Source organism: Pithys albifrons, chromosome 6 (assembly GCF_047495875.1).
Source record: "Pithys albifrons albifrons isolate INPA30051 chromosome 6, PitAlb_v1, whole genome shotgun sequence".
NCBI classification, from domain to species: Eukaryota; Metazoa; Chordata; class Aves; order Passeriformes; family Thamnophilidae; genus Pithys; species Pithys albifrons.
In genome coordinates, this window is record NC_092463.1 from 22,421,580 (window position 1) to 22,445,073 (window position 23,494).

The 23,494-nt window shown below is 39.5% G+C and overlaps 1 protein-coding gene across 1 annotated transcript in view; it reads right to left on the bottom strand.

The window, feature by feature from the left end:
* NRXN3 (neurexin 3) overlaps positions 1–23,494 on the bottom strand; it is a 1,004,771-nt gene that overhangs the window by 741,002 nt on the left and 240,275 nt on the right. The window contains exon 6 of the mRNA XM_071557744.1: positions 2,675–2,976. Within this exon, the coding sequence (XP_071413845.1) occupies positions 2,675–2,976 (302 nt within the window). The remainder of the gene's footprint in view (positions 1–2,674; positions 2,977–23,494) is intronic.

Below are 23,494 nucleotides of genomic sequence, written 5' to 3' on the forward strand. Positions count from 1 at the left end.
TTACACAGCCTCAGCATTCAGAGGCTACATGTTTTGGTGGGGTTTTCAGTTTGGTTTTGGAGGGTTTTTTGAGGAACCATGAGCACAGCTGGAAACAAGACTTCCAAGTGAACTCTATTATGCTCCAACATAAAAGGTGAACTTATGTCAGGAAAGGCACAGAGTAGATAATCTTGTACACACAAAATTATCCAGGTTATACAAAATTATATTGAACAACATTCAGGACTAGCAGGACCGCTTCCCCTCAAGGCCTCATCAATTCCAATTTCTGGGCTGTTTTAGGTTCTGGGTCAGTGTCTTCATTTTGAGATAGACCAGAAGTTAAAATGGAAGTATCCAGGGAAAAGAATATAAAAACCCACAAGTCCAGCCTTACTGATGTTTATTGGTTGAACTTTATTCTGTCATGTTTATCTCTAGAACTGGAGCCCAAAGCACCTCTGCTAATTACTTTTAGTTTGATTTTAATACTGCCCTTTCTCTGGAAAGAGCACAGTCATCTCATTAAAACATCCTCACTCTTGCCCAGTCAAGTTGGACTCTAAGAATTCAGGATCACTTAAAAACATCCATAGTGAATTGATCAGGAGGATTACAAGTTTGAGGTCCTGCTAAATTGGCAAGGGACTCACCTGCTTTCTAATAATCACTGAAGTACTGCCCTGGTCTAATCAAAGATGAAAAGGCATAGACATACTTCCATTGCACTGGTCCATTTCCATAGACCAATTAAAAAAATCACTAACTAAAAGATTAAGAAAAGAATGTTACAGCTTCCCATCCACAGTTTTGTCCGTGGCACTTCACTTTCTACTTCTTTAAGATCCAAACCAATTCTGGCATGAAGGAAGGATTCATTTTGCTTTGGGCATATTTTCCCATTGAAATTTATTTCCAACAAAAATTAAAACTATGATTAACTAAAATGGCCAGTAAGCTCTACTGAGATATTCAGAGATCAGCTGTTTTGAAACTACCTAAAAACGTCCACATCAAACAAAGCTATATATTCTGACCCTTCCAGACTGACAAACGTAGACCAGCAAGTGCATCTCCCTCTACTGTACTGACTGGAAAGTTTGAACAAAACAGGAGCATTAAGACCCATCCACTGCATAAGAAATTAAATTTGCACCTGCATATAAAATTTTGAAAACATTCATTTCTTCATAGGTAAGAATCCTGCAGTCTCATCAAAGCTGGATGACAGATTTTTCATCAAAGACCCAGATATCCTAAGCATGTACAAACACAGATTTACATGGGAAAGACAAATAAAAATCTTCAGCTTCAAAACTCAAATATTGAAAAGAAAGGTATGAAATCCCCATAACAGATATATTATCCACTGACATCTACTAGTAGAGAGTGATACCTGGCACTGATTATCATATGTACACAGCCACATTTGATCTCAGCTACTGTAAAACATTGCCACAAAAGCTGTTTTCACAGCAAATTACATCATATAAACTTATACAAAGCCATTAAGGGTTGCGCTAATATTCACATTAATGAGAAAATAAACAGGTCGTATTTTATTCACAAATTGATTTTAAAATCTTAGTTTACAAGCAATTTCTGCTGCCTCTACCAATGAGTAAGACAGCAAATAGCTCCTACTCGCAATGGAAACCTCATTTATCATGCAGCAGATGGGCCTTAGCGACTCGATACATTTACCAGTTTTCAGAGCATGGTTATTTTTTATCTTATCTATTTATGTATGAATTTATTTTTCGCAAGGCTTCAGGATCTTGAGACTAGCCTGCTACCAAATACATCACCTGATACAGTTGTCTGCTTGGAAAAGCAGCATGGAGATGTGCAAAATTACAGTGGTAAAATCAGAAAAATTTTTCCAAAGTAGAACTGTAGGATGCTGGATTGATCTGGGTTTGCTTGAGCTTTTTTGATCCTTCCACTTTTCCAGTCCTCACAGCCAACAGAAGAGTCTCATAGGTAGAGACACAAGAAATAAAGTAATATCTCATTATAGAAAGAAGGGGGGGAGGGAAATCAAAAAGAAGAAAAGAAGATCAGAGAATCAAGAAGACTCAGAGAGACTCCAGCCAATTAATTCCAAAGCTATAAAGTTAAAATAATTACACACATACCCATCAGGCTGCACACCTGCACACTCACATGCACACACAAAAGAAAAAGAAAAACAAAAGACTTCCAGAATTAGAATTGTGACATCATGGCAATGGTTAAACCAATTAACAAAACTGAAAGAAAAATGAGAGAGGTGTAGAGCGTTGGCTGTTGGAAAAAGGCTCTGTTCCCACAGTAATTAAATACAACAAGAATATTACTGATAAGATTGAATCATAATTAAGGAAATAATAAAATAAAAAAATGAGAGAGCAAAAAAAGAAAAAAGCAAAAGGGACATGAAAGTAAAGTTATGCCACAAGTTTTTATTATTAAATCAATCTGAAAAAAACCCCAGGAAATTAATAAAGTGGAAATGAAGATATTGCAAGAGGGATAAGTTCCAATCAACTAACATTTTTTTCACTGCCCTCTAGGTACCAAGATCCAGAACAGGTGGAAAAACTCTAGCAATTCAACTGAACTTCCCCATTTCTCCAATACTCTCTCCCATCTGCCTGTCCCAGTAAAACAAACAAAATTCTCCCGAGCATTTTCTCCCCTTCACCATTACCTGCCGCAGGTTGCGTGTCACCTTAACGTCATGCCACGCGTTGTCATTGAACTTGCCATTGACTGGCTCCACAATGGCCTCGAAGGCCCCAGACCCCAGGTTAATCACCAACGAGACCGCACCATCCTTCAGGGCCAGGTTGACATAATCAGCTGACTTGCCGGTGTGCAGGATGAGCCCGTTGCGTTGCCATGTCTTGAAGGAGAGGGTGATCTCATCGCTGCTGCTCTGGATGGGATTTTGCGACAGGTCATAGCAAAGGTATTCGGAACCACGGAAAGTGGCCATATTCTCATCTCGCGCTGGAAAGGAAGAAAAAACCCCGATTCAGCAGTCAGCTAAGAAGAGATTTATGGTTGTCATGAAATTTCTAAGCAATCCCACAGCTCTGTTTACTGTACAGCTATAGATCATGGCATACTAATGACTGTACAGCTCCTTTTGTAATATGGCTATCAAGAGAAATAACTGCAGGGTCCTTAGTACTGACGAACTTCAGTGCTGTGTTTTCAGTTTTATTGCAGCACTGTCACCGCAGGGACCATCCAACAGTATGCAGTGAAGTCTAGGAAAAGCACATTTAAGGACTGCTATAAGGCACTTCACGTCTTTTCGGGGAGAATAATGGAAAGCTTTACTATTCACAACATGACCACGACATATGTGCCATTTTAAAAAACACTAACATTTCCTAAAGGTCAGAATTTATATTCAGCACTAATGCCATCTGAACTTATCTTAACCCACCTGAAAGGCAATTTAAGAGAGACATCAGAATACAATCCTGACAGAGCTGCCCCTTTCTTTCAACTGAATGAGAGACCAAGCAAGCAAGAGAGCCACATGAAGTGTCCTATAGATTCCTTCTCTGAGAGCATGAGGCAAGTCCACATAAAACATTTTGTCCACAGATGTAAGTAATGTTGTTGATAAACATATCTGAGAACTTTGCTTGTCTTATCACCTTATCCAGGAAATCTGTACTAGACAAGCACAAGTTCTTCATTCAGCAAAAATAAACATGGAGGAATTATTCACAGCACATGACATAAAATATTTTCTCATTAGGAAAAAAAAATTCTCCTATGCACAGTAAGGAAAGCCACTGCACAAATTTCTAGCAACTGGTGGCAGCATTTGAATACGCAGCACCTTTCTGACTCCCAGCTGTGAAAAAATCTGAGCAGTACAAGGTAAGAAGCAGTCAAGTTATCATTGGTTACAAGTCACTGCATAAGGCAAATACTGGTGCTGTTTCCATTGGCATTAATAGTACTTTTTTGCTTCATTTTGTCTCGTTTAAGTAAGCCTAATACAGATTAGACAGAATTTATTAGTACAGGACTGAAGGGAAAACACTTGTCATAGCTGTTCTTGGAAAATAACTACATGGTAAAAATCTGTGCCCTCACAGCATAAAACAATGGTGACAAAACAGCACGGTGTTACAACCTGTACATATATCATCATCAAGTGATTGGTGTACTCTAAGCTGAGACTTTTGCAGTAGTAATGTGTATTTGTACTTAAGAGAACCATATGTCTGTACACTCCTGCAAACAAACAGGGAACCAAATTACTCCAAGCAGCAGTACACATTGGGAGCCAAGTGGCTCAAAAGCAGCTTTTCAGAAGAAGACCTGAGGGGCCCAGCATACAAGCTGAGCACAAGTCAGCAGTGCTTGCCCTTTCAGCAAAGGCCAGCTGCATCCTTGGCTGTACTAGCAAGAATGCAGCCAGAAGGCCAAGTCCAGTCATTCTGTCCCCAGTGGACACTTTTGAGATCACATCAGGAGTGAGCTCCATAATGAGCCCCCTCATATAAAAATGGGTTTAGCGTACTGGAGTGAGTCCAGCAAAGAGCTACCACCATGCTCAAGGTGCCAAGGCAGGGGAGATGTATGGAGGGCTGAGAGAATTGGGTTTGTTCTGCTTTAAGGAGAGACAACTCAAGGAAAATCTTACTTGCTCTCTGCAATGACTTAATAGGAGAGTATAGAGAAGACAGGACAGAAACAAATTCTTCTCAGAGGTCTAAAGAAGGATGAGAGGCAACAAACACAGCTGAATACAAGAAATTCTCATTCTGTACAAAAGAATGTTTTGTCTTGAGGATTACCAAACACTAGAAAGGGCCTACAAAAATTGCAAAATCTCCATCCATATAAATATTGAAAAACTTGATTAGTCACAGTCCTGAGCTGTCTCCTCTAAATGGACCTTCTCTGAGATAAGTGTTTGCACTAGTCTATGGAGGTCCCTTCCAAATTATTTGGTTCTGTGATTCTATTCTGAATACATTTAACTACCACCAAGAAGTGTTGAATGTCTGTGTCAGCGTTAAACCAGCCCAGGGACAGAGGGCTGCTATTGATGCAGTTCTGAAAGTTAGAGCCAAGAACTTAACAACCCTCTCCCATTTCGGTATTTCTCCTGCCTAGTCACTCCTGATCCACCAGAAGAGAATATGTTACAATCAAGTTAGACATACACTCCAAGTACCTGTGGGAAATTCCCATCAGCCAGTGTTTGAGGGTAGGTGTCAGACGCAATCATTATGACTAAGCCTTTTCCACATACCTGTAGATATGCAAAGTACTGAAAACACATTTGTAGTCTTTGAGAAGGGGGCATGTTGGGTTGATTGTTCACTCAGTACAAGAAATATTAATAGGGCTCATTTACACTTTATCAACCACTTAGATGAAATCTCACTGATCTAATCCATAAAAATGAGAAGGCAAAAGGTATATTAGAAATCTAACAGTAATTTAGAGTGACCACTGCAGACTCATCAAAACGGAGGAGAGCAAATTCAAAGAGATATTACTCTTACTTTTACCACTAGTTTTAAAAGAAGTTACTATCAAACCATCTCTGCCTGTTCCCTCCAGTCATCTGCTGCTGACCCTTATTATATATGGGATTCTGGACCTTATCCATCTTTGTATCCTTCCTGTTCTAGGGACAATGTCACCTATTTCTTTTTCATGTGTTGTTATGGGGATTTTTTTCTTCCTCCTGTGGCTGCTCTGTGTAGACATTCCAATCTGCACACTAAAATCTCTTTGGGGTTCACTGCACACTCCAAATTCATGTCTGTCCACCACATGTCTCATCAGCGTAACTCCCAAGGTCAACACACTCTCTCTAAAACTGTATTCTCCAAATCACCAACTCCTCGGCAGAGCACCAGTGGCCATGTGGATGACTGATTTACCAGTCTCATGAAAGGCATCAGCAGCCAGAGCCGAATCAGTGCACTAAAGTGCTTGTCTCTCCATTTCTCCAAGCTACTGTGCAGCAGCCCACGTTAGGGGACATGAAAGGCTTTTTACCAAGAACAGCTTCTCCTTACTGTCCAAACTGTTAGGATGCTTTGACATACAAGATCAAAAATCACGTTAGAATTACCAGAGAGCGTGGAGGGGAAAAGGCATAGAGGATTCCTCCACAACAAAGGAGAAATAAAAAGCCCTCACTAGTCTGCAGGCTTCACAGTATTTCTGCAGGAAGAGCCTGCTGATATCTGGAAAACCAGAAAGCCATGAACCACTTGGTATTTGTTAGCTCATGACGCTTGTGCTGTACATTTTCGAAGGTTCCACAAATTGCACTGTGATATCTGTGACCTCTATATTCCTTGAACAGTGGTAGTATACCTAAGGGCTTCTGCACAGCAACACAGCTAACCTAGAACAGCTAAACTTAAGGCCCAACTCAAAGTAAACAGGAATCCTGTGTTTACGTTATATGAAGCAAGAGATCAAACCCTGATTTTTCTGTGATGTGAAACCATGTATATAGTAGGTGGTGTTTACTCAAACTGATGATCTAGTTGTTCAAGCATGACAATGTAACTGCATAAAATAACATTTACTTAAAATGCCATTTAGGATACATTTGAAAACTATTGATTTATAAAAGATTTGCAAGATTTCTTTTTTAACTCAGTTAATACTAAACATATTTACAAAAAATCAGAATTGGAAAGCAGGTTAGCACATGTAAACAATTAAATCTTCCATTTCACTTGTTAGCATTAATCTAAACCCATTATTTGATTCCAAACTCTTTCACGTAACTAAATTCTCTGCAGTAGCTGGGATTTTCAAACATCCAAGACTTGCACAGAATTCCACATTCAGATTTAAATCCTTGATATATTCAAGTCTCAAAGAGATCAGCAGAATAGAAGCAAAACCCAGAATCTTCAGACTAACACAGACCTTTTCCCTGAATGAATGGAGTTACCCACCACTTTAAGTGGGAAAATGTTACCCTTCTCTGACCAATCACTACCAGACACACCAGCACCTTAAGCAGTTACCATCACCACCCCACTGCACTGCAAACCCACTTTTGCAAATCTCCAACCTATACCTGTTCAAATCCCCAAAACCGCTATCAGTACACGTTGCAGGTAGGTAGCAAGAACAGAAATAAAAGCACAGCAAACAAGTACCTAAGCCAAGTTCCTGTCTCTTCTTGCCCCTGCAGAAACCCCAGAGCTTGCGGAGTCTCAATTCCCAGGAGACGTAAAGTCTGGGGATCTTTCCATATACTGTATAGCTATACTGCCTGTTCAGGAAAGCCAGATGGTAATTTTAGCTTCAGTTTTTATGTGCAATACTGTTGCTATGTGTTCCTGTCAGAGCTCTTTCTACAAAGGAGGACTCAAATATTCAGAATTCACAGCATCACTAGGAGGTAGAAAACCTTGACATTTTGATTTATGTTTGAGCAAACCAACGCACCAATATTTTAATGGATTTATTCATGGCCACCCAGAAAATCGATGGTAGAGAAAGCATTTGAGTTCAGAAGCTCCTATCTCCCCATTCTGGCCTCAATCCAGAGGTTCTTACTTGTGGAAGGAAACCAACTTCCTGTTTTTCTCCAGTCCTGCAAGGAAGGCACCACAGCTAAGGTGTTGAGTGAAGCAGTCTCCAAAGTTGTGGTTGATAGCTGAAAATAAATACTTTATGACTGAGACACTGAAAACAGCAAACCCTAGAAGCACTGATTCTGCTCAGGGCATGAAGTTTACTACTCAACAAAAGCAGCATCTCATGTAACAGAATTTTTGGCCTCAAACATAGTTAAGAAATAGTTAGAAAAATATAAAATAGGCAGTGACTTTCCTGAAGTCTTCTGAAGAAAACTTCAAGCAGCCCTCCTAAACCAAGAGTCAGCTGCTCACCTTCTCACTTTATGTGAAAACCCACTGCATTACAGGTATTCTCTGAGGCACTCCCTATCTTACTGGGGTTTGGTTTACAGTCAGTATTAGAGCATGTCTTCTGCTAGTGAAAAAAAGTAAATTCTCTGCAGTGCCTCAAAATTAATAACCACTCCATTGTTCAGTGAGATTTACTTTACCTTAGTGGTTTTCTGTGCTTTGCACAGAAGAGCTGGGGCTGTCTGATAATCTAGGAAGGGTCTAACACTGTCAGGCATCAGGCTTGTGCCAAAGCAGTGTGCATTACTGATGGAGGCACCAGAACAGCTGGGTACTCCTTTGACCTTTGCCAAACAAAGGTCAAGAAGGAAAGTTGTATTTACAGGAACCTTTTCTTCCTATCATCTAACGGGTCTCTAACTTTGAAAAATCCTACAACTATGCAATTTGTCTTAAGAAAAAGCTGATTCCAAAGTTGGCCCCTAACCATAGAATTGTTATCACAATAGAGGACTACCACTGACCATGGCAAGAGGAAACAAAAACAACCAAAAACCATCAATCTCATCATAAATCCAGAACATCTATGAAAAAAGTATTAATATACTCAAAAGGTATTGTGGATAATTTAGTGCATTGAAAGCTATAGCAGTGTTATAAAATACAGCTATGTAAAAGATCTACTTGCACATAGCCAAAATAAAAAAAGCCAAAAGTTCTCACTGTTGGCACTAGTCCTACTCCTTTAATGATGGACTCTCCTCACTTGACACCATGCTCATGGGATCAGTAGAGTATTACAGCAGAGGTGGGAACTTTGTGCGGCTCCAAACTTACTGCATTAGGGCATCAGCTGAGTTTTCAGTAGCGTGACATTTAACACAAGGAAACTAATTTACTTCTGATGGGATGACTGACTAACATCATGATCCTAGCAAGCAACTGAACTGGGTGCTTCTGGGAAGAAATTAACTGTACTGCTGAAATTAACAGCTATTCCAGCTTGGTAACTATATGGCTGGGTATGGACCTGACTAAACATCTTTGTGCAGTGCGTATATCTTTCCCTCCTTTCTACACTAATTCTTACATCATAAATAATAGATCTAAAGTTTTTAAATTCTAACCAAGCTGCAGGAAATTTTTTGACCCAATTCATAAGAATGTCTGGAAACAATAAATTCTACATATGAACCACGTGAGCTGGGGGGGGGAGGGGAAATAGCCTTAGAAGCTGTTCTAGACAATGAGCCACAATAGATGAAGGCATCATTTCAAAAGGATGGGGCAGAACTCCAGTCTGGGCAAACCCCTGTGAACTCTACTAGGAGCTAATTTTGTTCTGGGCAGAAGAGTTGGCCTGGGAGTCATTTATAACAGCTATCATCCTCAACAATGTTACAGAACAATGAACAATTTATGTTTCGAGTCACTTTCACATGTATCTGATATTCCCTCAAAGTTTTGAGGAGGAGAAACTGTATATCAATTGTCACAGAAAATAAGTCTGCCAACACCTCTGAAGGACAAAAAAGGTGAACAATTTTCATCACTCTCTGAAACAGTTGTCCAGTGGCTGAATGCTGAAACCTTAATGAAAGTAGATGCAGTCAAAGCAACTCACATTCAAGTTCTTAAAACAAAGCTGCGTAGTTTAGTAAAAATCAGGCTGTTAGAGACATGGTGACAGACTCCAGTAATAGCTAAACAGATTACTGCATTCTCCATTAAGCTGTCCAAATCCTCTTGCCGCATTTCTCCTCTCTAGCCTTTGGACAGGAAAAATAACACACCCAAATAGTTGGGATTTTTCCTAGTCTAATTCTTCACACCACCTGATTGAATCAGTGACACCACTCAATCTCATAAGATCCCATGCTTTCTACCTCACAAACATGTTGTTGTGTTCTCAATAGCGAAAAGCAAATATTGGTTTTGACAGTCTTATAGAGCTGATCTGGTTATTCAAATACATTAGGAATAGCGCGCAAAGCATTCCGCAGTGCATGAAGCATCTTCCAAGCACCACCAACAGTGACACTAATATGTGGAAGCTTTGAAAGCCATATCCATCATTTATACTTCACAAACTGTGAAGTAAGTAAGAACACTTCAGTCATCCTAATGTCATAATGAGATTACTGAACTTATTGCATTGATAAAACCTAAAAAAAAATTGAGTTCAAACTTCAAGGAAATTATGGAAATAAATTTTCAAAAGAAAAAGAATTTTTGCTGTTGGAAAAAAATTTGTTTGTAAATTCATAGAACAATGTTATAATGGAGACAATTAAGTACTCAGCTGGAGTCCCACAGTAAAAAATGTGATCTCCCAAACACTTACTAACTTTAAACCATTGTGGATAATGTTACATTTTTCTGAGACAGAGTCATTTATTGTTTCTTCAGGCCCCTAATTCTCACTTCATATATCTGCATAATTTATAACTTGGAAGCAGAGAAGAATTAGCATAACAGTATCAGAAACACTGTAAGTAAGAATTAATACAAGACAACATCTCTCATCATGTTTACAAGATGCAAAGAGTAATGTTAGCCCAGCAGCCCACAGCAAAGGTGACATGCACTCAACAGTCAGTGCTATTTCAGTGCCAAACTCAAATTCTGCACACAGTGTAGCTGCTCTGATCTTACACAAAAAGCTCTTTCACTTCACCAGTAAGAGCAAAGGAAACATTAATATTACACCAGAGAATGTCAAGTGCCTAGCATGAATCACACCCTCTCCTCCATTATCTGCTTCTTTACACATTATTCTTGGAGTTTAAAGGAGAATGCTTGTTAAAAGGGCCTCAAATTTAAGCCTTGAAGAGATCAAGGAGACTTGGCAATACAACGAATGTTATGGGGTTTTTTGTCAAACCTAACTAATCTATTATTTCCTTGTGCAGCAAAGCTTTTAATGAAAACAGGAAGAACTGCTTTCTCTAAAGATACTGCACAAGATTTCTGGTGCTGCAGGTTCCACCTCTGCTTGCTTTGTCTGTGTCCTTGAACGATGCTCTTTGGGCTGGCTCCAGCACAGAAGAGGCTCCGACCCTGGGGCTGCAAACCACGCCTAAGAGGCCCACAATCAGCCCTGCAGAGCAACTGCATTCACCTGGTGAATTTGGACCACCACGGCAAAGACTGAGAGCAAAGGGAAGGAAGAGGAATGACTGTACCTGTATCTTTATCCCAAAGAAAGGAGAAATGTCCCCTAAGGCTCCTGATCCTCATAGTAGTTGATGTACTAAATGTATAAAGTAGTTTCCATATATCACTTTCATGCACCAGTGATAGAGCTGGCAGTCTGTTAAAAGCATGACTACCCTAAATTTCTAGAGTATGCACCTATTAAATATACAGTTGAAGTTCGTAACACCTAAGCAAATAAATATTAACACAAATGAAAGATATTTTGCTTCCCAACACCGGAAATCTCTTCACTCAACAGTATATTGTTGTCCTTTTACACAATCTCTTCTGAGAGGAGAAAAAATAAATCATATATCACACAAAATCTTCGACCTAGTTAACATATTTAATACAGAGAATATTTAAACCTAGATTTGTCAGTAACATGATCCACAGGTTCCCTACTAACTCTCGAAATCACATTTTCTGTCTTTTTCTGAAGGAAAAACAGAAAGCAGAAGTGTGAAGGACTTGCACCAACACCACACAAAACAGCCAAAAAATGCAGTCATAAAGACTTCTTTGCAAAAAATATTTTGATGACAAAAGTATTAGTATTACAATAATGAAAATGAGTAAGATGACATATGTCTACAAAATATTATAGCATATGGTTGGTAACATCATTTTTTAAATTGCTCACCAAAAATGGTCTAAATGACAAACTGGAGGTGTGGAAGTCAGAACACAAGTGTTTTATCTTCAACTTTGCCACTGATTTACTGTGTAACCTGAGGCACTTAATTAACCTCAGTTGTTTCCATCTGTACTACGAAGATAACAAAATATAGGTTAAGTCCTTGAGACCTACAGGAAAAGAATGTGCTATGAGTTTAATAAAACTTCTCTGCAAATCAAGAAATGTTCCATATTTGTGAGGAGAATCCACATGCCAATCCAGTGTATATGCAGTTTACAGTGTCGTGGGCATCTACTTCTCCAATTATTTTCCATTGTTGCTAAATACAAACAACTGTACTGGTATCGGTGCATGATGTTGCATTCTCTGCCAAAGAAACAATAAACTCCAGGTATCACTGAGACTTTTTCACTATGTACTTAGAGCTTTGCTTGTTATTTACATCCTGATCAACTGGCCAAAGGGACTAAAACACCAATCCTGTGACAATGTCTTCCTTAATCCAAAATGAAATTAACAATTTTGGATTATATTTCCTTATAAATGCATTTCTTAGAAAAAACTAGAGCTCTATTTTAAAATAAAAGCATGAAACATGCTCATTTCGAAAGGAAAGAAGCTGAATAAATCAATTTTAAAAATAATTTACCTGAAAGAATATGATATAGTCATATCAATTCACAATTTGTTTTGGTTGGACAAAGTATACTCTTGCTTTTCATTTCTCTGAACAACTTTTCTACTTTTACTCCCAACTCCAGAAGGTAAAGAAAAAGCTACCAATTTTGTCAAAAGATACTATGATGAGCTGGGCATAAGATCTCTACATTCCTCACAGATAAATATGCATGAAGATAATTCTGTATATAATTCTACTGTAATTTTTTTTCTTATGCTTTTATTTCACTCTGTATTTCTACAGTTTTCTTATTTTCCTGGTACATCCTTCTAAACCATAAGGATGCCAGTCTCTGAACACACCACCCAGTAGAAATGTTTCCTTACAGACTGAACATTCAGCAAAGTGCAAACTGACAAGAGAGAATATCACAGCACCATAAACATAAAATTCAAGATCTAAAATATTTACCATCCCTGCTCTCATAGAGACATCTCTACTGCTGGGTTGGTACCCAGCCCATCGGCCCCTCTGAGCAGAGCACTGGACAGCACAGCAGGCTAGAAGTGTGCAAGCATACAGGTAAGCTCTTAATTCACTAGCTTTCTCTCTTTTTTATCTTATTTTTGATGAAAATGCTCCTGTTTCATACAGACAGTGCTTTAAAAAAAAAAAAAGGAAAGAAAAACACCTGAAAGCAATAAGCAACTTTATATTCGACCCTAAGAGAGATTTACTCTTCTTTAACAGCAATCTATACTCGAGTTGCAATTACCGGTTTCACATTACCCTTACTCTTCTAGCCTATTAAAAATCAGAAGTCAAACACCAAATACTAATCTGTGTGCTAAGTATTTAGACCTGTTTATTGTTTATTACTGGATGAAGATTCAAGAGCACTAACATTCAGCTAATGAAACATGGTGTACTTGTGGCATTTTTGTTCCTTACCATGCTGAAGACAAGATCTTTCCTAAAATATTCTAACCTTAGTAAATAGGGAGAAGAATATTAGGTAGCTATCACAGTCTTCCCTACATGTGTGGAATGATTACTTCTGCTTGGGGGAAAAAAAAGGGGACTGTCAGTGGGAGTCTTCCAAGACTGATGCAGGAATAAACAAGAATGATTTACACCAACACTAAGAGAAAGTTGAAAAATGCATTCAGAATGAAAGAGCGTGTAAGGAGCCCAAAAGGAGAAATTCCTGCTTCCATTAAATGGCAGTATTTTAGGGAACTGCTGGAAGCTTGCAAGGAAGGGGTAGAAGGGAGAGAAGCAGCATTGCCAGAGGTGAGCATGTGTGCTGCTGTGTGCCCGTGGGCCTGTGCTGGCAGCAGCCTTCCAGCAAGTGTCGCGCTTGCTGCTGAGCAGGGAGCCCCTTGGGCATCCTTCCAGAGCAAAGTGGGAGTAGAAAAATAGTTACTGCTAATCACTGTAATAACACAATAATGATCCACAAAATTATCCTTTTCAATACCAGCAAGTGGTATTGAAAGCCATGCCCATGGGAAAGCAGAGATGCAAGGGAAGGTGAAATGCAAAAGTGAGGTGGAAGAGAGACCAGAGTTGAGCAGAGCAGTGCACAGGACTGGTATCACAGAGACTGCAATCATGTCAGCTCCTCACAGCTTCTGCGTAGCTGGGGCTTGTGTGTGTGCGGAACCCCAGTACTGCCAGGATAACAAAACAAACAGCCAAACACTACCACTGCCCTTCATTTATGCTTCTTGTAAGACATCATTAAAACCATTTGTGGAAGTAGCAATATCCAAACCCAATATGAGGCAGAACAATTCTTCTCAAAACAAAGCCACAGGCAAGAGACTGTTACAAGCTGTCAGAGCAGCTTTGACCAGTAATTACTTAGGGGCAAAAATGTGAGCATGTGTACGCAATGAGAAACAGGCTGGTCTTCTGCTATGTCTGTAACAGCAGCCAGGGCAGTGCACATGTAAGATGCAGTATAGGCACGACAGTTGCATAGCGTGTTTCTGGGGAAGGCAGACAAGGTGCATCTGAACAACACAATATATGCACAGAAAGAGAAGGGGTGTCCTTTGTTACAGCATGAAAGGAAGGAGGCCATTAGTGCAGAGATTTACAAGAGAGTAAGAAACATGCAAAAACAGCTTGGAGTGGCTGCACTTCCACATGTGTAAAACACGCAAGAACTAAGACCCTTTTACAACTTACAGTGCACACCTGAGGGCAGGAATGAAACACCCTCATGTAACTTCAGGGCACCCACATGTGAGGACTTACACGTACACATATGTACGCAGCAAAAATAAATGCATGTGTGCCTTGCCCGTGTGTAAAGACGGAGTGAATGCACACAATCTCAGGGCATAAGCACAAACATCCCCGGTGTGTGAGGATGTGAGTGTGGAGGATGCATACCAAACTCCGGCACTGCGCAGGGGGGTGAGAGGGAGGGTGTGCCAGTGTTTGTGGCGCATGCTCCAACTTCATCCTGGGGTTTTTCCCTTCCTGATTTAGTTTTTTGTTGCGGCAGAGCAGACTCCATGTCTACAGGGAAGGTGCTTAATGAGTCAAATCCAATCTCTCAAACACCTTATCAGTTGTGTACAGGCCTGTTTCTGACAGCTGACCTTTCCCACTGCACGCTGCTGAAAAACCCGTACACCACAAACAATTAACACAATGCTGAAAACACAAGGAAGGGAAGACTCTAGATCATTACAGACAGCACTGCATCAGAAGGAAAAGAGTGATGCACGTAAAAATTACAGAAAGTGTCTATACAAGGGTTTCATTCCACCTTATTTTGCCACTCACACACGCTTCTATTACCGTCTTTACAGTCTGACTGTAGCAAAGCTATGTGCAAAAATAAGGCCCATGTAAAACAAGAGAGGAAGGAAGAGAACAGGGAACTTTCTTGTGAGGTACATAATGACATTAAGCCCATGCACAAATAAATACATGTCTAAATAAATATATGCAAAGCTGATAGAAAGATCAAAGTTCCTTACTAGAAAACAAAAGCACACAATGCAGAGGAGATGAAGACAAGGTTCAGCCTGCCCTCCTATAACTCTGCTGTTGTGGAACTAGCTCTCAGAAGAACATAAATTAATACATTGGTTAAAAGAACTAAACTGCATATGCCTGAGTTAGAAACATCAAAAAATAAAACCTAACAAATAATCCCTTTAAATAATGACAAGGAGGCTCATCCCATGTAGAGTGCAACTCCAGTTCCAAGTAGATAGAACACTGCTTCTCTCAGGAGGCACAAACACCTGAAGCGGACAGTCTAGGCAGTTGTCCAAGGGATTTAGCTGCCCAGGAAAGGCTTAGATAAAATCAGCATGTTCTCAGCTCTGCTGCCAGCTCAGCACAAGACTTGGGCAAACCATACATGTTGCACTTTCTGAAATGTCTCTTCACTATCATGATTTTCTACAATAGCTATATGGCACCAACATGCCTGAAGATCAAGACTAACATCTCAGATTTCAAGAGCAGATCCTCTGCATGCAGAATTCATGTGCTAATTTGAAAAAGTAGACAACCATCTTTTGTGCAGTAGTCTCCCTGTACATGGAAAAGAGCATGGCCTACCATTATCAAATGTTTTGTGTTTTTTACTATTATTACATTGCAATAGCAGAGACTCTAAAAGGGCCATGGTCTTAGTAACTCCATACATATTTAAAATAGGAGCTAGATGACACTGAGGAAAATTCACAGAATGAAAGTTTCTCAGAAGCTTCACAGAAGTCATCCAGGCACAGCACCTAATTCATCTAGACACTTGGAAACTAAGACATGAGACACTTGAAAACAAGGCATGCTTTTGAAGATTTTCCATGCAACCCAGACAAGACCATAAGATAGGACTAGGTTAAAAGGTACAGAAAGTCATCTAAGGTCAAAGAGTGGCAGAAGCTTAATAGCAATGCAATAAATGTTTCAGTTTAGCATCTCTGTCTGGTAGCAATGCTTATGAAAAGAACAGGTATTTAGGCAAAAATATTTCGGCTAATTACTGGAAGTTTACAAGATCTCTTCAAAAGTATACAGACAAAAAAATATTTTAAAAACAAAGGTTTTGCTATGGTAGAAGGGTTTTGTATTGAAGTCAAAAAATTATACCATGATTGTAATTCTTTCTTACCTATTTCCATGTGGTCTTTCAATATATACATATTATACACACTTATTTCATAGCAATAAAAATTGATGCTTAGTATATACAGTAATTATCTTTAAATACTTATCAGCTCATCGTTTTCATAAATTTCTGAAATTATCTATGCTATTTGGAATAAGCGATAACAGCTATTCCATCAGTTCATTCAAAATTAGTAACTTCATATCATCAACAAAATAACTTTCATATCTTGTGACAGCACCAAAAATGAGCCCAGCTGCTTTCATTAGTTCAAGCTACTGGGTAGCACAATCTTATTAAAGCTTTGTACAAGTTATCAAAACTGGATATCAAGTAAAACCAATAGAAAACAACCATCAAACCAGTGCTTCTCTTCAGTATTATAAGCCAAACTCTGAACTCTCTGGCCTTGATAAAAATACAGCGCAATTTTACGGCAATCAGTGAAGGCACACGGCTGCATGTAGGACAGCGATCATGCTGGTATCTCTGTTCATGTTATTCTTCCTAAGCCTGTTACTAGAAGGTCAGAACTGATGTAATTCTTACTCTTACAAGCAAAGCCCAACTGCTGTAAAAATTACTTTTCAAATCTCTCTGCAGGAAATGTGACACTGCCCTTGTGCTACAACTAGCACTGAAAAACTTGTGTTTCTCTTTCAGTGCAGAAAGGTGCTGCCATTATTTTCTTGGAGATGAGTTCACCCTGGAGGGTATTGATTTCTGTGGATTTGGGGTTTGGGACTTGGTTTCCTTTTTAATAGCAAAGACTCTTATTTTAAACTAGACACAAGGAGTATTTGTATATTCTATAAATATTTTCCAACAACTATTTTTTTCTGATGTGTTGTCACTCTTTTCCCCACACATTAACAACTCCATTAACCCACCACCACTGAGGTCTCATCATTTTGGAACTGAACACTGGTCAGAGGTCTTGGGAAGGCAGGATGACAGCTTTGGTTAAGACCTATAGGGCAAACCCTTGTGTATCCTTGTACGTGGCCAGCATGAAGGATCGTTAAAGTCTCTGCTATGTGAAAAGCATCACTATTTTTAAAATAAAAGACAATTCTGAAAATGGACTCTGTCAATTTGTAACCTCCAGAGCCTCCAGGTTAATTTTCTCTTGACAGCTATCTGGCCAAATGTGCTCGGTTCCAACAAAAATAAGTGGTTCAGGTTTTTTTTCCCATGTAACTTCTAGATCTGCCACTACTTTGTGGAGTCACAGAAAAACTGAAATCTTTTTTCATATTATCTCTAGCAACAGAATTTTGGCAGACCAAGTTCTACCCAAACCTTCATAATGCCATGATCAATTATGGGGCTGCTGAAGGACTATTGCAGAATTTGGCATTCACACTGGTAGTTTTAAGAGCTGTTCTGCTAAAACAGGTGTCAGAATAAGGTATAACTTATTTTCTCTGAACTCTGTTGGCTCTGCATAGCTAGGAAAAATAAGAGGGAGAAAATTATATATAATTATATTAATTTATATAATTGAACTATCTGTATATACAGATAAATGAAGTTTTATCCTTACACTGGGATAACTGGACTCAAAAAAGCAAAGAAGCTCCACTAAGTACTTTTTTCCCAATTTTACCCAACTTTTTCTTGCTTGTAACTGCATTTCAATCCCACAAATGGACTGAACAAAAGAAAACTGCATAACTTAACTAGTCTGGAAGGAAAAGGGAGGGGAAAAGGGTTTGTTTTGATAACTACTTTCCTGTTTCTTTGTCCTACAGATTAGTTACTAGATTTCAAACTTCTGCAATCTGCTTGACTTGACTATATCATGATGCATAAATTTTAAGACAGAGTTGGTGCACTCCTTACCAGCAATGTCTGCTTGAATAGACTCCACAATGAATGCTAGTTAATGCTAGTTAAATGCAGAGATACCAACACCAAAAATGCTAGTGCTGACAGCAGTATTACATAGCACCTAGTGGAACAAACTTGCTGGCACTTAAGATTCTGTTTCTCAGTGGAGGTAAATTAAGAACTCATTTCTAAATTCCTACAAGAACTGTAGCAACTCCATAAAGTACCTTTAGTTCTGTGTAGTTCTAGTGTGGTTTATACATATGTGGTGAAATTGCTGACACAACTGTTCATCTCCAACAGACAGAAATGACCCTTGTCAGAAACTGTAATAGTCCACCAGGTACAATCACTGATAGTCATGCAAGCACCACTCAGAACAGGCTGTGATGAAGGACATGGGCAGTGTGGCCAGTTCTGCTTATCCTTCAAGGTGTTGCAGCCCTGCAGGCTTACAAACCTCCAGACTCCACCTCCACTCTCCTTTTTCACCTCCATAAAATAGAGAAATTGCTATAACCAATAGAGCGGACTGACTGTATCCTGTGTATCCAGCTCTGCATCAACATCCCATAACCCCTGAGGACTAAAATGCAGTTGGGACATGATCTTTCGTAGCTGCAGGGGGAATTTTAAAAGAGCAGAATGACATAACAGCAGTGGGAGACTTGGCTTTTGCACATTAAGGAGTCACCCTGACTGAGAGCCTGGAAATTCATGTTTTTGTGCATCAGGCAAGCATGTAGCATACATCACATCAACTATTTCATGGCAGCTGCCCACATGCATCGCCTTACCCTTCAGTAAATGCAAGGCAGCTCACAACTCAGTGTGAATACACTAGGTTATCTTGCTCTGCGTTAGAATTAAAAGTGTACACGTTTGGTTTTGAACAGGTAAATTCAGTCTGGCTTGCTTTAGAGTGATTTGTTATTATGGTAATAGCCTAAGTCAGCTACCTCCCTTCCAGCATCGCCCACCTGGTGCTATTTTAAATTCTTTCAGCATTTGTGTTTTTCATTAAACTGTTCTCGGACTCTTCCCAAGCTCCCTGGGTAGTGCTAGAGATGAACGCACTGTTTCCTGGGTTGAACTTCAAATGTCAATGGCTCCTGTCTTCCTTCACTTGCTTGGTTGCATCTTTTGTGAATCACTAACTCTTAAACTCAGATGTTATAGGTTATGGATTGTGTTTATCAATTATTTCCCCACTACTGCATCTGCCTGCCTGAGCTGTTAAGCTTCCATCAGGATTGACACACACCTCTGATAAAGGAATGTTTGTTTGCTAACTGCTTCATATTGATGCGCTTACACTGAACACTAGCACAAGGGGAGAGCAAATAACAGATTAGGGACCAGTTAAAGCAGATTATTTTTATAACACCTATAATATGCATGTAGTTACAAACAGACTTGATTGCTTTATTTCAATGGGCAGAATTACAACAGTAAGAATCTTTTTTTCTTTTTTTATCAACTGGTATCGCACTGTAGCAATCAGTTTAAAGGCAGATATGTTGGAAATAACTCACACTTGATATTTCTGCTTTCTTCTAAGTCAAAATGCCCATATAGAGGGGCCAATAAAAGCCTAGTTTATGAAATCAACAGATGACCATAACAAACAATGTTCAGTTGCTATTAGAGTACCAACCTCACTGCGGATTTTTCCAATCCATTGGTTCGATCTTACTAACAATCTGCTGGATGTCTCTAACTTTGCCTTCTACTCATTAGCATTCCCATGGCCCACTCAGTGCAATGGGTTGCCAACTTTGAAACAGCCACATGGCTGTGTAGGAGCACATCGCTGGATGGGCAAGTTATAAATAGTCCATATACAACAAACGTGTATCACAAACCAACCAATGCAACCCAGTCATTGACTGTCTTAGCAGAAGCCAGCAACTGAACGAACTATGGATATTAAATTATTCCTCTCCAGAGCAACTTTTTGAACCAGACAAAGCTCTGATGTATGCCTATTAGCCATCTGTATGGTATTTCAATCAAAGATGGCTCTCCCAGCTTCACTCATCTTCTGCATCTAAACCTTTTCTGTTTAGACTGCTAATGATGGATAGGGAGCATGAAAAACAAAAGGTGAAAGAGACAGGAGACATTTTAAAAGCCAAAAATGAGCCTGCCTTACACTCCTAAAGATATAGCCAGATAAAGGGGTCCCTGCAGAACACAGGGCCTCTCTTGTTTCTTATGTGAATATGCAACTTCACATGTGCAAGCACACAAGCAGCTGGAGCCCTCTCTCTCTCTGGCAGAGCACACAGTGCCTCCAGGGCAGCACTCATTAAACTGACATTACTGCTGCACTGCATGTGGGCACACAGTATGTTCAGCAAAGCAAGCAACCAGACATGCAAGGATCCTACGTGCATACAGGTACAGTCCTTACAAATGCATACAAAAGATGCATATGCACTTGCACAGGTGACATGTCTGCACATGCAGATACATGCATGATGACATACATGTGCATTAGTTGCACCAGTGCTTTTGTACATGCACGTGCAAGCAGTGGCCATGTATTTGCATGAGCTAGGCAAGGTTTCCTTCTCCATCTCTCTCTCTTTTCTTCACTGAATGGTAAAAAGCTGTCAGCAATTTCCTTCTGTCAACAGCTGTGAGACAGTTTTCTGCAGTTAGCTGCAATTTGTTTCAATTATGTGTATTAATCATAGCCTGCTCCTGATGGTATTCTTCATAAAAAATAAAATGAAAAAAAAAAAAGAAGAAAAAATCAAGGCTTTTCTTTTCAACAAGCTGTTTCCTCTCTCACAATGGCATTTAATGACTGCAGGTTTGTTGGGAGAGTGGGGGGTAGAGGGGGTGGGGGAAGAAAATTATAAAAAAGAAGGAAACCTGAGACAAGCTTCCATGTTTGCTTATTTCATTAATAAGCACCATGGCTCAAAAAGCTGGCAGGGCTTACAGCTGAAATGGGGGTCAGTGCACTGTCATTTCAGTTGTGGAAAGATAGCTCTGAACAGCGTTTATATCTAAAAGTCTCCCACCTTCAGAGAGGTGGACGGAATGACATCTATTAAGGATTTTTGGACTCTAACTTGCTTCCTTCGAAACCTACAGCAGAAATCGATTTCCTACTGTTTTAATATCTTACAGCAGGGATCAATTTTAAAGACACTGGGGAAAATAGTGATAAACTGGGAAACCCATAGCCACCCAAGAGCTACTCCAGAAGCCTATTGGAACATAACCAAAGTATCAATAAGGATGAATGGTATTTTACCAATCAACTACACATCAAGCTGTAATGTCTCAAAGTTGCCTACTCCATGTTTGAGTCCTAAGAGGACTTCTGAGGAACATGCTCTACATTTGCAGTGAAGTGGTAAATAAAATCAGGTATGTAGGATGTATGTTGACATTTTGGAAACATTCTACTTAAATAAGCTGCTTGATAGAGATATGATTGTGTGCCAGGAGAAAGCCAAAAGGATTTTTCCTTGTTTGTCATTATGTGCTTTCCTCCAGCAGCTTATCTGCTATTGTATTAAAGACTCCTCCCACATTGATTTGTCACTAATCACAGCAAGGGCTGGTGAGCTCAGAGGACTTAGAAATTATACAGATTTTACTCAGAGGTGCAAACATTACTGGGTAGCTGCTATAATCCAAGCAATGGACACTTACTCCACAGCCTTGGAATTTTAGACCAAAAATTACTGATGCACCAAAACCAGAGATGATTTGCAAGACATGAACAATGTATTTTATTAAAGACTGTGTTAGAATAACATGGCTATGCTAGAATAACAAGACAGTGTGTCAGATCTGTACTACTTAAAAGTGTATTGCACTGAGTCCTTGCAAAAGTTGCTTTCTAGGTATCTGTTTAGCTAGATTTGCTCACTCCATCACACTTAGGGAAAAGAAGAATGACCCTATTTTAGGTCCATATGGCACAATGTGTATAATACATCACTTGGAGAATTTATATCCCCTCTTACCTTAAGATTTAATGGCACAAACACCAATTTGGTGTACAAAAAAAAAATCCATCCAATATACCCCCCATAATCACCACATCAACAATGACAAAGCCACAAGTGTAGTTGTCATTGCATTTGCAGAAAATACAATTTTACTATGTTTTTATTCATAATGGTCCATAAACACTAAGAAAAGAATTTATAAAAGACATCTACATTCAAATGAGTTCTTTGCATGCCTAGGTCAATGAAGTCAGAGAGGCACAAGCAAAGTCTCAAACAGGTTCTGCACCAGACAGGTTTTCCAGGACACCAGTATCAGACAGGGATGATTTGACGTGATCCTGGACATAGCTGCAACATTAGCTTCAGTAAGTAGGGACTGGGCAGCTGCCAGAGATCTGCCACACTGTGTGATTAGGAACTCACACTGCACAGATGGTGTACACTTTGTGGGAGAAGAGATGCTATAGCTCCCCTGCTCTACCCATCAGCTGTATGTCTGGACACCAACAATCAGTGGAAGTCACTCCCGTGGGTGCAGCTACACCCACATAAAGATATGTCTATGAGGATTTCATGGTTCTTTGCAAGATGGGGATAAAATAGGCTGTACTGAAAACAGCATGCTTTTGCCTGCATGAACTGCATCCACAGACAGCCCTTTGCTCATTGTCAGAGCAGCTTTTGAGTCAAAGAAATGAGTTTCACAGGCCTCAATTCATTGCAGCTAAAAGGTAGGTACCTGACAGTTTATTGCTTAGTTCAAAGCTTTATCTGCAGAAGGACTAGTTTTATCCTGAGAGAGGATCTATTGCTATCATCATTGCCCCTTGTTATGTGACATCACAGATTTGCACAAAGAGGAGGTATAGAAAACTAACCCCACAGCAATTACTAAGTGAAACTAATCCTGAATAATTCAGATATCAGTCCCAAAGTTACGAACCATTTAGAAACCAACATGATCCACAACCCAAATACAATCTACCCAACCTCTGGGCACTCTGTGGTCAGCTGTAAATAAAGTACAAACTCTGGCACCAGAAGCAGCAGAAGCACATCCCTTCCAGTAGCTCTTTCCTCTAAATTTGCACCAAAAACTTCCATTACATTGTGTTCTACTTGTCAAATTACAACACAGCCCACAGAAATATGTCAGTAGAAGGCTCTCCAGCAAACTGCATCTGTGCTAGACTTAATACTGAGAAATGCAGCTACAAAAGGAAT